The sequence below is a fragment of the Argentina anserina genome, chromosome 4 (genome assembly GCF_933775445.1).
Source record: "Argentina anserina chromosome 4, drPotAnse1.1, whole genome shotgun sequence".
Classification (NCBI taxonomy): Eukaryota; Viridiplantae; Streptophyta; class Magnoliopsida; order Rosales; family Rosaceae; genus Argentina; species Argentina anserina.
The window spans coordinates 26,014,352-26,032,003 of record NC_065875.1 but is presented as its reverse complement, the minus strand read 5'-3'; the positions used below and the strand labels follow the sequence as shown (position 1 = coordinate 26,032,003).

General features: G+C 34.7%; 1 protein-coding gene across 1 annotated transcript; it reads left to right on the top strand.

Annotated features, from left to right (window-relative positions):
• Window positions 1–12,045: 12,045 nt before the first annotated feature.
• LOC126791291 (phragmoplastin DRP1C) lies at window positions 12,046–17,081 on the top strand. The gene is made up of 16 exons (XM_050517726.1): window positions 12,046–12,262; window positions 12,362–12,425; window positions 12,713–12,820; window positions 13,013–13,114; window positions 13,255–13,305; window positions 13,392–13,453; window positions 13,707–13,797; window positions 13,896–13,960; window positions 14,155–14,349; window positions 14,438–14,557; window positions 14,631–14,701; window positions 15,319–15,544; window positions 15,656–15,706; window positions 15,951–16,212; window positions 16,460–16,599; window positions 16,694–17,081. The coding sequence occupies exons 1-16, from the start codon at window positions 12,131–12,133 to the stop codon at window positions 16,817–16,819; spliced, it is 1,866 nt and encodes a 621-aa protein (XP_050373683.1). The 5' UTR covers window positions 12,046–12,130; the 3' UTR covers window positions 16,820–17,081.
• Window positions 17,082–17,652: the final 571 nt, after the last annotated feature.

The window sequence follows — 17,652 nt, the reverse complement described above, 5'->3', positions numbered from 1 at the left end:
CATTACAGGAGCACCATAAGATGGAGCAAAGATTACAACATTGTTTGATTAACCCAGTCCTTGAAACAGGCATACAACATTACCAAACAAAAGCACAACGCAAAGTTAAGAACTGGGCTCATGAAAGAGGCATACAACGTTCGCAGACAAAAGCACAAAGCAAAGTAAAGAAGTGGGTTCTTGAAAGAGGCATACAACATTTCCAAACAAAAGCACAGAGAAAAGTTAAGAACTGGGTTCATGTAAGAGGCGTACAACATTCCCAAACAAAAGCACAAACCAAAGTTTAGAACTGGGTTCATGAAAGAGGCGTAGAACATGCCCAAACAAAAGCACAAAGACCAAAACAGAGCTATCGATTGAATGGCCTTACATGCTTCTTGAAATCTGGGAAGCAGACTTCGCCAAGGTAGGCCTTGTCCATCCAGGGCAACAAGCTTGCGATGTGGAGGGTGCGCTTGACGGTTTCCGATGAACTTCCCGATGAAGCCATTGATGACTTTCTTGGAGAGAAAGAATGGAGAACTTTTCTTGAGGAGAAATTAAAATGGAAGGGAGAGAAAGAATGGAGGGAGTGGCGGTTTAGTAAAGGTTGTTGCAGTGACGATGGGAGGTGCGTTTGGAAACGCTTTTACTGTGCTTCTTCTGTGAGAGTAAAATTCAAAGTGATTATTTGTTTCTGCCACGTGCCAAACAGGCCCTAAGGATAGGACAGCTGGACTGGTTTGACTTGAGACTGAAGGGAAAGTTTCAGTTACTAACAGAAAAGAATATAGTTTCTCAACAAAGCGAAATTTCCTAAACACCTTTGTTATTATTTTTTTACTGTCCATAGTTCTAATTCTTTTAGGATAGAAAAGTAAGGAGCCAGCTACGATTTAATATTAGGAGAAATTATTTATTAGTAATAGACTACATTTGAATTAATTAAAAACTCATTTTTCATATTTCTTATACAAAGAATAAGTAAAACAAAACGGATTAATTAATTAATAAAAAAAATTAAAATATTTTTATTAATGTCACTCCTAGATCTAACAAATTTATCTCTCCTTAATTTTTAGTTTTTTTTTCGGCAAATTTAAGTACCATGAGATTTCATTTAAGTACCATATTGCATATGTTTTGAGAAATTTTGAAATTTCAAATTTTACTCACCAAAAACCAAGGTAGCAGTTAGTTTCTCAGTCGACAGTAGAAGCTAGATTTATAGTTGACAGTAGCATGTACTTTCCAAGTCGACAGTAGCAGTTAGATTTATAGTTGATAGTAACATGTACCTTCCAAGTCAATAGTAGCAGGTGTCTTCCAAGTCAACAATAGCAACTGATTTTTAATTCGACAGTAGCAGTTAATTTTTATAGTCGACAGTAGCAATTAGTTTTTATAATCAACAGTAGCAAATAACCTCTTCATTGATGGTAGCAAACACTATGGGTCAAAGAGGAGTAAAAAAATAAAATATTTTATGACATATGACAACTTATCATCATTTGATTTTTATTTGTTTTATCAAATTAAGTAGTAAGTTATTTATAAACTAAATTGTTGTATGATACTTTTGAGTTATTTGCTCTAAATATTATGCTCTTGATTAGCTTGTTACATTCATTCATGCATCCATGCTTGTAACGCTAACTGTCACCGTAATGAAGTAGACGTGCAACCCTGATATTCAAATGATGGGTGTTTTTCACATAGATGTTGTATGTACCTCTATAACTAACAGTACAATATTGACTCAAAAGAATTAACAGTGGACATAAACTCGTCTCCCACAAAATTTACCTAAAAATTGTCGCGTAAAACTTTACACACCATACACAATCAAACTATAAAAAAAATTCACGTTGCCGCCGACTTGGATTAGGAATCAACAAACAGACATCGTTTTCCCATTGTGGCAGGCACACTATCATTTATTACGAGACAGTAACTATACTAACCGCCTGAATATTTTTTACTACCAGAGTATCTTTGAACTCCCGGCACATGGGAGATTTGACATTTGTGATTTTGTAACCGCCTTTCTCCCACATTTATGTATAGGCATTATTGTGATCAAGACTTTTAGAAGAATCATACATGTGGCGGTTTGTTGAAACCACGTGAGAGGAGGACACAAGAAAACAAAACAAGTTTATCCATTATGCCCAGCACGCGCCCTTTGGTTCCTTTTGCTTTCCAGATTCTACTTTTGAAGCTTTACGTCACCAAAAGTCACCTAAGTTAGTAAGTTTGATGCAATCAACTTAGTAACTAATTTTCGTTTACATTGATTTTTTTTATAATAATGTTTTTTTATTGATAAACTAAAGTTTTAAAAGATTAAGATCATGTGTTTCAATCCTCAAGTGTGCAAATAAAAGAGAAATCAGATTCACACATACATACTAGGTTGTACGCAAGTTTTTTTTAATGCCAGCAATTAATGAGAGATATGCACAAACACTTATTGCGATTTGAAATTTGAAATTTGTGTTTATTTGCCTAATCCAGGGATTAGAGTGGGGCCACTTTTCCAACAGTCTCAAATATTTTTCTTTTAGGGATGTAAATGAACCGAGCCGAATATTAGGTTATTCATGTTTAGCTCATTTTCATTCGATCGAGCTCAAGCCAGGCTAAAATTTAGTTTTTATACTTCATGCTCAAGTTGGGCTCGGGCCGGCTCATTTTATAAGATGAGGTCAAACTCGAATTGAGCCGCCTTGAATCATATGAAATTAAAATTTAGAAATTAAATTTTTTTAAATCTAATGTCTTAGCATCACACAAAATCTCTTTTATTTGTAAATAACTAAAAATAACAAATCAAACTCGTTATTAAACGTAAAGTCTTTAACTAATTATTCTAAAAAGAAACCTTTCAATTCTTTTGAACTATTATTATATTTTTAATATTATTTCTTATATAAAAGTTAATAAGTTAAGCTTAATTAATAAACGAGCCGAGTTTTTAACAAGTCCGAGCTAGCTCCCGAGCTAAACGAGTCGAACGAGCCGAAATACTTATTATTCAAACTTGGCTCATTTTCAAGGCCGAGCTTAATATTAAGCTCAAACTCGGCTCATTTAACTTTACAAGTTCGAGCCGAACGAGCTAAAAGTGAGCCGAACACGAATCAACACACGAGCAGCTCGAGGTTACTTACATCCATATCTTCTTTCCCATCAGAAATTACCGCCACGTTTGGTAACCAAGAAATTAGACATGGGAAAGGAAAGTGTTTCCTTTCTTGTGTTTGGGAACCCAAGAAAAATGGGGGAAAAGGAAATTGGTTCCAAAATAGAAAGAAAATTGGGTGGAAAACGTTTCCCTCCCCACCCCCATGGAAACATTTTCCTTGGTTGATTCAATTCCTTTCATTTCCAATTACCAAACGTGGCCAAATACCTTTGATTTCAATTTTTGTTAAGCCCCTCTGTTTTTGTTGATTTCTTTTTTAGGCCCAAATACCTTTGTTAATTTATTTGAAGCCCCTCTTTACTGTTCATGGTTCCAAGTCATTTTACGAGCTAGCTACAAGTAAAACATCTAGTATTTTTGAGAAAGTATACTAGATGTTAACTAGCTTTTAATAAATATAGATCATCATGCTCTAGAGGGCGCTTCTAGAGACTCTGTTTTATAGTTTGTAATGTTTCTTTCAACAAAACTATACAAAAAATTGAATCACAAACGATTTGAGTTATTAGCCAGTGTTTCAATTCCGTGCTCCCCAAAAGGAAGCAGCTGCCTCTTGATTCTTGAAAAACAAATAATTCCCTGTCATCCTCAGAGAAAGTTTAAAATTAGGTACAGCCCAACCGCTAACTATACTAGCGGCTAAGTATCAAGAATATTTTTTTTGTCAATAGCATCCAGTATAAGTCATCTAGAAGAGCTAGAAATTAAATGCTGTATTTGGAGACAATATTTCTTATTTTGAGTACTGAAATTATTTAAGTAATTTTGAGAGAGTAGTTCTAGCATAAGTAGCATGTAAACATGAAAAGTGAATAATCTACCAATCATCATTCTCGCTCATTAAACATTTATGAGGGTGTATTATATTTGGATTCGTGTGGACTTATTTTAATTGACAAACTTTTTAAAAAGTCAATAGACTCGTTAAAAATGTCACAGACTTTCATAGAATTGTTAAAATCACTGACTTCAACCACAGACTTTTAGCTGATTTCTACAAATTTTTATTGATTCATGAAATCCACATAATTCATATTGATCGACTTATACATATTTTTTAGTACCCATAAAAAAGTAAAACTTTCTTTTTTATTAGTTAAGAAAACAAGGTATGGTAAATATTTAATGTACATACCATGTCTGTTAATTATAAGCTTACAGTTTTATTGCTTCATTGTCCACTGTTTTGTGATAATTTGCTTCACTCTCGAGTGAGCCTTAAGCATCTAAGTTAGTCTGACTCGCTAACGCCTAGCTGGTGTTATTAAACATGGACTTAATGCATGCAAATAAAAATTTCTATATAACAATTTTTATTATGATATCCCGACCAAAAATAAATCAAGAAAAATAATTTCAAACACTGAAATCGGGGAGCTGTTTTATAGAGGAGAAGATGAGAAAGTTTTTGGGCATGGTCTTATAGATTGGTTCCCACAGATAACGACGTCGTCCATGGTGGAAGTGCTCGATGATTAATTTTAGAGAGAGAGAAGATCCGAGCCGAGGTATCCCCTTCCTATGCCAGTCCTTTCATTTTTATTTCTTTCCCCCTGTCAGTCAAAACCGATTTTTTTTGAAATCGATAGGTATATAATTCCCTTAATTTAATTAGTATAATAAACTTTTGCTATGGTTTTCGGGTATTACATTTATTCTAAAAAAAATTATTGGTTGTGTCTATTACAAAGAAATTAGAGAATCAATCTCAATTATTTATAAGAAAATAAGAGAAATCCTTCAAATTTAATCTTTTTTTTCTTATGTACTTCTTTCATCTTCATTGTTTTTATTGGTAGCATTAGATATGTGTCCACAATTGAGTATAAGGTTTTAGTAAGTATAAAGATACAAGGTAACAACCTAACATAAAAACTAAGAAAATAATCAAAGGGTGAATAACCATATTGGGTTGTAGGAAAAATAATTGGTAAAGAAAAGATAAATTAAGTTTCTATTCATATCTCCAAAAACAGTATTTAGACCTCCTTACTATGTGGATCTCCATTTTGCTTTTATAGATACCTAAATGCTATTTAGATCACTGTAGTTTTCCTAAAATGGAAATCAATAAATTTGATATATCAAATCGCACTACAATCAATTAATTTATGTATACTCTATTTCAAATTCATTTATTATATACAACTCAAAATATATATAATAATCACACAAACTATCTTAATTATCGAATTAATTCACTATTCCACTCGTTTTCTAAATTCATAATAAAATTGATAAACTATTTTTTCATTCATTGATATATATATATATATATATATATATATATATATATGTGCAACTCACCAATAATTAACTTCAATATATATGAAATATTCTAACTTCTAATGAATGAGTTTTTTTTTTGCTCAAATCAAAGTTTATGAGAAGTTTTAGATATTTATATAGTTTATACATTAAATCGTCCACGTTCAATTTGATGTTAATCATCTACATTTAATTTTTTTAGTTTTTATGTTTATCAAAAAAGAAGGTAATCAATGAAATCATTTTATGCAATTTGATATCTCATTTTGAGATTTCCTAGCAATAAATATAAAATATAATTATCTAGATTATAATTTTGAATAGATAAGTTAAGAATTATTTTATGGTAATTTTTTATGCAATGACTAAGTCAAAACAATCTAAGAAAAAAGAGAGAGGTCCAAGTGTCATTTTGGGAGGTATGAATAGAAGCTCCCAAAGATAAAAAGAAAATAAAGAAAAATGATAGAGGATGAACATTAATCTCTGAATGAAATGATAAAGTCAATGGAAAAGTCTATGAAAATATTTAGTTTAGAGACTAGACAATTTTTAGAGTCTGGTGTGTGTATTTTACACTATAAAGTTCATGAGATTTCGTGAATTTATAATTTCATAAGTATGAATGAAATTTTGAATACCCGCAAACTTCTATTCATTTTGAAAAGTCTTGATTGTATACTCACATACTCTCATGGATTTTATAATGAATTTTTTAAATCATAATTGAATACATTTAAACTTGTATGAATAATTAAAAATTTATATTGAATACATCTAGACTTTTAAAATCCATGATTTTTTTTTAAACTCACACTAATTCCATATATAATACACCCCCTTAAAGGACTTTGACAAGACATGTAAAGTAGATTCTTACATAAAAAGATTTCTTCAACTACGAAAACGTTCCCAAAACAGCAAACAAACCCTAACATTCTTCTTGTTCTTCTAACAATGCAAACCGATTCGACGTTTCAGTTTTGCAGATGTTTATTCTTGCAGAAGGTGCAATCCACAGCAAGGAGTCCATCAAATCAACATTTAAAGTTCTCGAACTGCAATCTTGGCCAATTGACATTCTTTAACAGAATATCCATCGTTCATAGTCCCCAGAAAATCGGGAAAAAATGGAGATTTTGGACATTGATGGCTTTTACTGTACGATGATATCCGTTGAAAGAAAGTTCCTCTAGGTCATCAACACAAATGTCGATCTTTTTCAAGTTGAAGGCATTATCCACGATCACCTTTTCACATTTTGGAAGAACAAGCGTAAGAGATTCAAGGTTCTTTGCTTGATCATCAACTCGAAAAACTCGTAGCGGATTGGGATACTTCACTTCCAAGGACTTGAGACTAGAACTTGAAACATGGCATTCCATGTTTTCAAAATGACCACGATTAATTGACAAATGCTCTACGGAAGGGCACTGCGATAATAAGGAGGAGAGAGCGGTTTTGTCAGCAAACCATGAAGATGAGAAGAACAAGCTTTTTAAGGAGGGAAGAAGGCGGTCATCATCAGCTTGAACGTTTGCACTACCAATGTGTGTAATTCTTGTGCCATGAAGCTTTAGACTCGTTACGAATTTTGCATTAGAAAATAATGTCACCCAGGATAAGTTGTAGGAGTCGTAAACTTTATTTCCACATTCAACGCAGATCTGGATACTTTTCAACTTGAAGGATTTATTCAGGATAACCTTTTCACATATGGAATATGGTTTCTCATAGCAAAAAAATGTGAAAGATTCGAGATTTTTAGTCTCATTGTGAACATGAAACTCCTGAAGCTCCATACAGTGCTTTAGTTTCAGGACCTTGAGACTAGGACTTGAAACACAACACTTGAAGTCTCTAAAGCTGCATTCTGTGACTGACAGACACGTTATGGAAGGGCTCTCGAGTAGTAAGGAGGAGAGAGCATTGACATCAAACCGCGCACGATAGAAGGACATGGTTTTTAAAGAGGGAAGAAGGTACTTGTTGTCCCTTTGAAGCTTCAAACTTTTGATGTCTGAAATCAGCACATACTCCAGATTTAGACGTGCAAGAGATTGTGGATTATTATTAGCAAATGCCGCCCAAGGTAAGCGATACATCTTTTCACATTCCGCAGTCACTTTTCCAATGATCATACGTGTTTGAGTGGGGCGAATTTCTAATTCTTTGAGACGTCTATTGATTGCACGATCCAACCACTTATCAATGACAGTAGCTTCTCTGCCATCTCGATACAACAACATACTCATGCGGAGCCTTAGTGTTTCTACGACCTCTTTCTTCTCATATTTCTCATGATATTTTAAATACCCTTGTAAGAACTTGATGAACTTCATGTGTCGGAATTTGTTTTTTCTGATAGGATATAGACGGTGATCAAAATCCTCCCCCTCGTTGAAATTTAGTGCAGACGCTGAATAAATTGGACGAAATTTCTTGGAAAGAAAGGTAGCCTGGATGACAGCTTTTGTAGGAAGGAGATTGAGGATTTTGTTGATAACAAGGTCTGGTAAGTCGTCAAGGCCGGGCATTATGTTATCCAAGGCAATTCTCTGCGATTGTGGTCGATATATCTCTCGATGATCTTTGCTGTTGTCTCGGATATATGCTGGTCAATGCCCTTAAATAGTGTTCAATTAATAATTGTTCTCATATCTAGTAGGAAACGGAATCCTAATTAGCAAAGGTCTCCTTAATGGATAAGGAAGAGAGCTAATTTTGGCCTTATTATCCTTGACTATTAATCTCGTCATTATATCAAAATCCATCAGCCATTAATCATACACCTCAGCACCTAACTATTAATTACCGCACCCTTAATTTTCGAGATTGAGGACCGTCTATATATATTACTTTGTCTGCCGTTATGATAGAGCATTAATTAAAACGTCTATAATAAATCCTGAAAAATGTCATCGTTAGTATAGAATAAGCAGAGATCGTTTAGTCCGAGAAATTGAAGGGAACTCTAAACTTTTAGTGCTAACAAATAATGGGTGGTTTGAGATTGATTATTAACTACTGAAATAAAACCTACATTACTATTTATATGATCGACTTATCTTTACCAAACTAAACCAATTTCACCAATGCACCACATACTTACAAGTTTGGTTATATCATGCATTCTAATTCATCTTATTACATACTTTTAGACACCAATACAATTAGAGCCTTAGGAGAACATCTAATCATGCAAGATTTCTATTGACGTTTAGGTAGACTTAGGGCCTCACCTAAATTGCATGCAATCAAGTTTAACAACACTTAGGGTAGAAAATCAAACAAGATTACATTTAAGCACCAAATCTTTGTTGGAGACATGTTTCACGGTGGCGTCACTCATCATGGGGTACATGTAAATTTCCAGAATTTTCCACTTTAATTAACACAAACCGAACCTACTTAGGGCATGATTCGATTTGTGTCAATATGGATGATGAAGATAGCACTCAAATACAATCTTAGGGACTGCATTCAAGCACTAAGTTTGTATGCACATATCTGAAAATTATTTAAAAGCAAGTAAAAGAATAGTAGAACACAACAATATAAATACAAACTTCAATAATTATAAGAACATAAATTCGGCATAGTCAAAAACATATCAAATACAATATGAAAATTCTAAAACAAATATAAAATCAATACTTTCACATAAACAACAACTTACAATCTTCATAGACAAATAATTATAGATTAACACAAATAAGCGAAGCCATGAAGATGAGTTGCGAGAATCACACGTTGTAAGAACCTTAGAGGTACGGCTGCAATAGGTGAAATTTGGTGGAGATGATGATGATTTTGGGTGGATGGCTTGGCTGATTTGTGAGGGAAGTTTATGGTGGTGGTTTGATAGAGTTTTGGCTCTTGAATGCTAAGGAGAAGTGATAATTTTTCTTTGTGAATGATATGCTATTTATAGAAGAGTTTTGGCTCCTTTAATAATATAGCTTGAAATTTTTCTCCTCAATTTCTTTCACTTATTTTTGTCATTGGTGGGTGCAATCTTCTTTGATAAATTCCTTATTTTCTCCTTTGTATGGGTCACATTCTTTCTCTTTTGCATTATCTCTTTTTATTCTCTTCATTTTTCTTTCTCCTCAATTTCTTTCACTTATTTTGTCATTAGTGGGTGCAATCTCCTTTGATAAATTCTTTCTTTTTCTCCTTTGTAGGTGTCTTATTATTTTTCTTTTGCATTATCTTTTTTTATGCTTTTTCTTTTTCTTTCTCTCTTTTTTCTTTCACTTATTTTTTGTTATTGGTGGGTGCAATCTCCTTTGATAAATTTCTTATTTTTCTCCTTTGTACGTGTCTCATTCTTTCTTTATTTTCCTCTTTTGCTTGACTTTTCCTCTATTTTTTCTTCATTGTACAATCTGAAAATAATAAAAGACAAGACAATTCATATAAAAAGATCAAGTAAGTTACTAAAATAGGAGAGTCAGATTATGAAAGTTACGGAATAATAATTTAAGTTTAACTAAGATTTTCCAAAATGGTACGTTTTCTAGACTAAAAAGGATTCATAATGCAAGAATAACTCTCAAAATATCGCCAATACGACCAAAACGTAGAAAGATGAAGACTCCTAATCCAACTAGGTTTCCTAGTCTTATAAGGATTCCTACTCAAACTATGACTTTAGACCAATTCTGCTTTTTAAACTCATGTAAGCACAAAAATGCATCCAATACCGCCCAAGACTCTTACTACGACTCAATAGTACAATAATAAGGGCTAAGCAAAGTACAAATTGAGGTAAAAACATGTTAAGAACGTCGCACAAAGTGCTCTTATCACGTTAATTATTTCCTCTCAAGTTCCCTTCATCTTCTTCAAACATTCAAAGTCTTTTTTTTTAATACATCTTCTTCAAAGTCTTTCATATTCTGTTTCGTCAAACATTTTAACCTAGAGTACTTCTGATATCCAAGATTGAAGGTACATGTTGGCCATCCATTCAGTTGATGAAGATCAATATTGCTAAAGGAGAAAGAGATCGAATATGCATAAAGGCAAATTAAAGAAGTTTCCTTGTTAGACTTAGAATGCTTCACGACTTGGTTATATTACCATAGAGTTGAGTTGTATTAGGAAAGTAGGTATTCCTATCTTTATAAAGACTTGAGCTGTGAAGAATTATGTTATATATGCAGTAGGTTAGTCGCACGAGATATACACGGATAGAAGAAATAAGTTGAAACCAAAGAAAAGAAAATTCACAAAAAATAGAGTTTAGTACTAGGAGATATGTGTGACTCCATTGAAGACTTTAGCGGTATCATCGACAATCTAAGTGAGGTCGATCATCCGGGTGATTACAACGATCTTAGTGAGGTTGTGTCGATACTTGAAGCAACAATTTTAGTGAGGTTGTTTCAATACTTGATTGTGACTATCGAGTAAGAAGTATTTTACTTTTGAGATTAATATTATCATAGATTAAGATGTAACCTTGTAATATGAATTATTCAATAAAAAAGTGAAATTCTCTACATATTCCTTTGCTATTACTCGTTATTGTTCTATCTTGTATTTTCAAAGATTTAGTGCTACTCCCTACGTGAAAATGAAGACATCTGTTTTTTATTTTATTTCAAAGGCTCCATTGCTATTTTCCATCAGCATCTTGCTCGTTGTGAACAAAAGGCCCGAACCTGATCAAAAACTTTTATTCACGACTAGCTGGCTTCGCTACTGCCTATCTGTAATCCTTCCCGTTCGATCAGATGAAAATTTGTATGACAATTCTCATTGTAGAATGGCGCACAACAGCCGGTTAGCTTATGAGCAAAGAGCTTACAAGTTATAACTTAAAAAGAAAAAGAAAAAAAAATCAAGTTTCAGTAAAGCAAACCTGGCCTTGATGTAAATCCTTTATAACAAGGTCTGTGACTGTCATCCCTTATTCCCTTTCCCCACTTGAAAATGAAAAGCAATCCACCACTGCCCTGCAAATTGAAATATCCATCAACTTACTATGTGCATTGCTTGATTCAGTAGCATTAGTCCTCTGCTTTTCTTCATTTGCTCTCTATTGCATGCTGCATTGTGTACGTCTTCTCCTCCAACCTACAAATTTCGCACATCGATCGATCACATTTTTAATTATAATAACTTTACAGATTAAAAAAAAAGAAAGATATCGTTAACAAATGGTCAAGAACCTTACGTACTACTATATAAGGCCATATACATATGTCACGCCCTTCAAAAATAAAAATTTATGTATGTCATAATAGCTTTTAAGTTTTTAACCTCAAAAAAAATTCGTCTCGGTTGCAGTGTTGTACAAATGGCTCGCTAGATGCAGTAATATAATAAGAAGATACTGCTGATCATTCATCAACAATGTGTACGAAAGATAGTAATTAAACTCCAATAGTTGATGTGCAACTGTAATATTTTGTTTTTGAGGTACAGTACGTAGTACATATGTACTAGTACTGTACACTTAAATAATACGCATACGTGTATACAATACACACACACATACATACATACAAAAACAAAACAAAATAAAAGACCGCTTTTTCTCTTAGTTTTCTCAGATTGTTCTCCGCACCTAAACTCTCTCCGATCCCACATTCCCTTCTCAGATCCAAACCCAACCACCCCACATTGCCCCTCCTCCGCCTCTCCCAGATCTCCACCGCCATGGCCAGACTGGAGAGCTTGATCGGCCTCGTCAATCGCATCCAGCGTGCCTGCACCGCTCTCGGCGATCACGGCGGCGAGGGCATGTCCCTCTGGGAAGCTCTCCCCTCCGTCGCCGTCGTCGGCGGCCAGGTCACCACCTCCTCCTCCTTTTCATTCCGATTTGTTTTTTTTTCATTTGTAATGTTTCTCATTGATTCTCATATCAAACTTGCCTCTTGTGTTTATCAGAGCTCCGGCAAGTCTTCGGTTCTTGAAAGCGTCGTCGGGAGAGACTTCTTGCCACGTGGATCAGGTAATCTTCTTCTAGAATTCTTTACATTTCTCTGTTTGGTGTGGTATTGCTAATTAGAGTGTAAGATGTGTAATGTAGACCCTAAAGTATGTGTTAATCGTGTTAATTGTCGATGCTGTGATTAGTAAAACGTTTTGAGCTCATTTCGTGCCGAGATGAGCTCCACTCGTTGCTGATTGTTTTGTAAATAATTATGATTTGGATATTAATGCAGTTAGTGTTGGTTATGCGTAGTGGTTTTGTGTTGCTGAGAATCTAATCTTGTGTGTTTTAATTGGTGGAAAAAGGTATTGTGACGAGGAGACCGTTAGTGTTGCAGCTTCATCGGATAGAGGACGGCCGGTCTGAGTATGCAGAGTTTCTTCATGCGCCTAGGAAGAAGTTCTCTGATTTTGGTATGTTGAGCTTTATAGGGACACTGGTACATTTTTTTTATGAGCACACTTGCCTATGAAGAGAGTGCATTAATCTACCTTTGAAATGCAATTACAATTTATTTTCCATTGATTTCTCTTCTTCTTGTTCTTACTGTAGTAACCAGAGTTATTAGCCAGTGTTAGAACACTGAGAGTTATTTGCTTATGCAGCTTCTGTACGCAAGGAGATCTCAGATGAGACTGATCGTATAACTGGGAAAACAAAACACATCTCCAACATTCCTATTCATCTCAGCATATATTCTCCAAATGGTCTGTATTTCATATCCTGTGATCACTTAAAGGACAAAAACATTTACTTAAAGCATCAAATGTATTATAAATGTATAGAAACCATCACTATATGACTTATCATTTATGAATTTTCCTCACTTTCTGGGTGTATCTTGCAGTTGTAAACTTGACTCTCATTGATCTTCCTGGATTGACTAAGGTTGCTGTAGGTAATCACTCTATCTCTCACTTTCTCTGTGTCTCTATATCTGTTACTCTGTCCATTCTGGTAATAAATCCCTTTTGGCTACTGCAGAGGGACAACCAGACAGTATTGTTGAGGACATTGAGAATATGGTTCGTTCATATGTTGAGAAGGTTAGAAGGCTTGCTTTTCGATACAATCAAACAAACTCCCATGAGGCTTACTCCTTTTCAAAAAGTTCACTAACACGCCCTAAAGCTAATATCCAACAAATGAACTTGCACATCTATGAGATGTTTTTCATACAGTTCTGAATTTCTGATCGTAAACATGAGCTTTATTGTTACATTTTCCCATGCTCAATATATTATTGATTCTTACTTTTTACTGCTAGCACTTAGTCTGATTAACTTCTTTGATTTGTAGCCTAACTGCATTATATTGGCTATATCTCCTGCTAATCAAGATATTGCCACTTCAGATGCTATCAAACTTGCAAGAGAAGTCGATCCGTCAGGTAAAAGATATTTGCCCCATGATAATTTATCAAGGATTTGCTATTTTTACAAGCCAACCCAAAACACATATGTTCCACTGTTGTGTTTGCATTTTTAGGTGAAAGAACATTTGGGGTGATGACAAAACTGGATCTAATGGACAAGGGAACCAACGCTCTGGATGTAAGGATTCAATTATAATCACTTAAGTTGTATAGAAGTACAGAATTTTAAGTGTCAGGGGCCGTTAGATTTTTTCTATTGTATGAATACAAGTACAAGCATTTCATTTACAATATATCTATGTACCTATAATGAGGTCCATTCTGGTGGTGGTCATAACTTTAAACTAATGGCTTAATGTTTGAATATTTAAGGTTATAGAAGGAAGGTCATATAGACTGCAACACCCATGGGTTGGAATTGTGAACCGTTCTCAAGCTGATATCAACAAGAATGTTGATATGATGGCTGCTCGAAGGAAGGAGCAGGAATACTTTGAAACTAGTCCTGATTATGGACACTTGGCACATAGAATGGGGTCAGAGTATCTCGCCAAACTTTTGTCCAAGGTCCTCGTTTGTCACCTCCATTGGCTTTTTATATGCATAGATAAGTATCACAAATCTCACTGCTCCATTTCATCCTTCTACTTATCAGCATTTGGAGACTGTCATCAGGCAGCGGATACCCAGTATCATTGCTTTGATAAATAAGACCATCAGTGAACTTGATGCAGAGCTGGATCGCATTGGCAGGCCAGTTGGTGTAGATTCAGGGGTAAAACTGTTGACCTTCTATATATAGTTCCTTTTCATGAAACATATACTTACATGTGTTGCTTTATTTGCAGGCCCAATTGTACACTATTTTAGAATTATGTCGTGCTTTTGACCGCATATTCAAGGAACACCTGGATGGAGGGTAAATTTCTTGTTCTCCTTTCTGCATTTTATTAATTTATTTAGACCATATTGAATCAACAATGTATGTTCCGCTTTTTTCATTCCTTTGAATTTCTCATTAGAAGTGTATAACTATCGTCATTTATCTGAAAAAAAATGTGCTTTTGATTCATTACATCAGATAATAAATGTTGATTTGTGTATTATACTCTGAAGACTTTTCTGTCCAGTATTTCACAAAATACTTAGCTTGAGCTTGCATATAAAGTTTTGTATGCAATTTTCAGAGAACAAGGTTCTTCGTTGGTCTAACTCTTGTAAATCTACTGTGTTCTATAGGGGGCAAATATATATTATGGATGGGCTGGTTTTGCAATACCTTTAGTTTTAGTTTCATTAAAGCTCTCCAAAGTCTTTAGGCTCCGTGAGACTTAAAGCTGACAGCTATTTTCAAGCTCATAGAATAAGGAAACCCTTGATAGAGAGTCAGTACCCCCGTAGTGGCTCATGTTTATGTTGAGTCCCGTGTAAGATTAACTGAATTTCCGTTATACTGTAATTTTGATACCGAAGTGCGAAAATGTATATTTCTACCTACTATCGACATAGATCAAAACTAACACAAGGTTATTTCAGGCGACCTGGTGGAGATCGAATTTACAAAGTTTTTGACCATCAATTACCAGCTGCATTAAAAAAGCTCCCCTTTGATCGGCATCTCTCTTTAAAGAATGTCCAAAAAGTTGTCACGGAGGCTGATGGTTATCAGCCCCATTTGATTGCTCCAGAACAAGGATACCGCAGACTTATTGATGGATCTATTGTCTATTTTAAAGGACCAGCTGAAGCCTCTGTGGATGCTGTAATGTTCTGTTGGTCTACTTTTGTTATTATATATTTTCTGGAATGGTCATCATCATAAATATGTTACCTGCTGTTGTATTCTGATTTCAAGTCCATTGCTTTCACACAGGTGCACTTTGTTTTGAAAGAACTTGTACGTAAGTCGATTGCTGAGACAGAGGTGAGTAAGTTTTTGCATGAGATTGAAATTTTCTTCAAATTTCAGTTACCTTTAAATATGTAAATTCCATCTCACCAATTATTCTGGATTACTTAGAACAATTGCCTACTTCACCACAAAGTTTATCTTGAGTCCACATGGTTAAAATTTTTAATAAATATCAATTATGGTCTAGTTCCTGTCAAGACTTGAGTGAACTGCAGTAGGACTTGGTGTTTATGTTGCTACTTTATGGAAATTGCAGGAATTGAAGCGATTCCCTACACTTCAATCTGATATTGCGGCAGCTTCCACAGAAGCACTGGAAAGATTTCGTGATGAAAGCAGGAAAACAGTTACACGGCTGGTTGAAATGGAGTCTAGCTACCTAACAGTGGAATTTTTCAGGAAGCTTAATATGGAAGGGGACAAAATTCAAAACCAGACAGGACCAAATGCAGACAAAAATAGAAAAGAACCAGCACCAAACGTGGACAACTACGGAGATAATTATCTCAGAAGGATTGGTATGCAAACTTCTCCTCACTTTTCCATTAGAGGCGGGGGCGCACACACACGCACACACACCACATACATATACAACGACAACTAAGTTAGCACTTTGCTTCATCAAGTCATACGAGTTATTATCATTTTTTTATGTTAACTCATTTTGTAAAAAAACTTGCACAAATAAATTTGTAGCATGCTATCGTGTTTTGAAGATGTGGTTAATTAATGACCTTTTTTTTTTTAATATGTAACATGTATCAGCATCAAATGTCAACTCTTATATCATGATGGTTTGTGATACTCTGCGGAATTCGATCCCGAAGGCTGTTGTTCACTGTCAAGTTCGAGAGGCCAAAAGATCTCTTCTTAACTACTTTTATACTCAAATTGGGAGGCAAGAGGTGAAATTTCCTATTCTAAAGCATAACCTGTTGTGTGGTGAAATATATGTGTTAAAGGTAAGTTGATGATAATTGACCATGTGTCCCTTTACAGAAGGAGAGGCTAAGTGCAATGCTGGATGAAGATCCAGCACTCATGGAAAAGCGATTAATGATTGCTAAACGGCTTGAACTGTACAAGTCAGCCAGAGATGAGATCGACTCTGTTGCATGGAAATAAAGTATCTCATTACAGTTATACGAGTAGATGTTCAGCATTTACCTCTCAAACAAATGACAAGCAGATATCACCACTACAAGATGTGAATCTGCATATTCTTTTAACTACTTGAAATTAATAAGGTATACAGACAGAGACAGCCACCAGCCACAGGCGCAAGCATATTCAATTGAAGTTGCACCTGATTCTTTTCCAGCCTTAGACATTATTATATACAAGAGTAACAAACACTCGAGCATACAAAGATTATTTTGTTCTGATATGTTTTTGGTTCCTTACCAAATCGCCACTATAATTGTAAACTTTATTCTTCTGAGATATGGAATTTTCTGTAGACATGGCATCTTATATATCATCCTCATCATCTTTTTCGAATGGGACAATTTGTTAGACGAACTGTAATAAGGGACTTCAATTCAGCTTAGACTAGCACTTGAGAATTTTTTCAAACCCGAACTATATAGGTCAGTCGACAAGAGTTATGGTTTCAATCAAATTTGAAATATCTCTGGACATACCTATGAGTGGCGCTTCGTCATTATGATGTTTTATCCTTAGTAGAAATGTCAGTTCCCAATAGACTTGTTTGGCATTTTGATAAGAGAGGCCTGTTCTCTACCAAGAGTGCATATAAGATTGAATTTTGTGCTCTGCATCCTGTGGTTACTAGTGGTTCTCCGTCTAATTCTAATCCGATTCGACTGGAGTTCATATGGGGCAGCTCATATTCCCGCAAAGCTTATGCTTCTATACTACTCAACTTAAGCTTTCGGGATAAAACTCCTAATTTCCTCAGTTTCAATAGTTCTAAGCTTCTCAATCATCTATCGAAG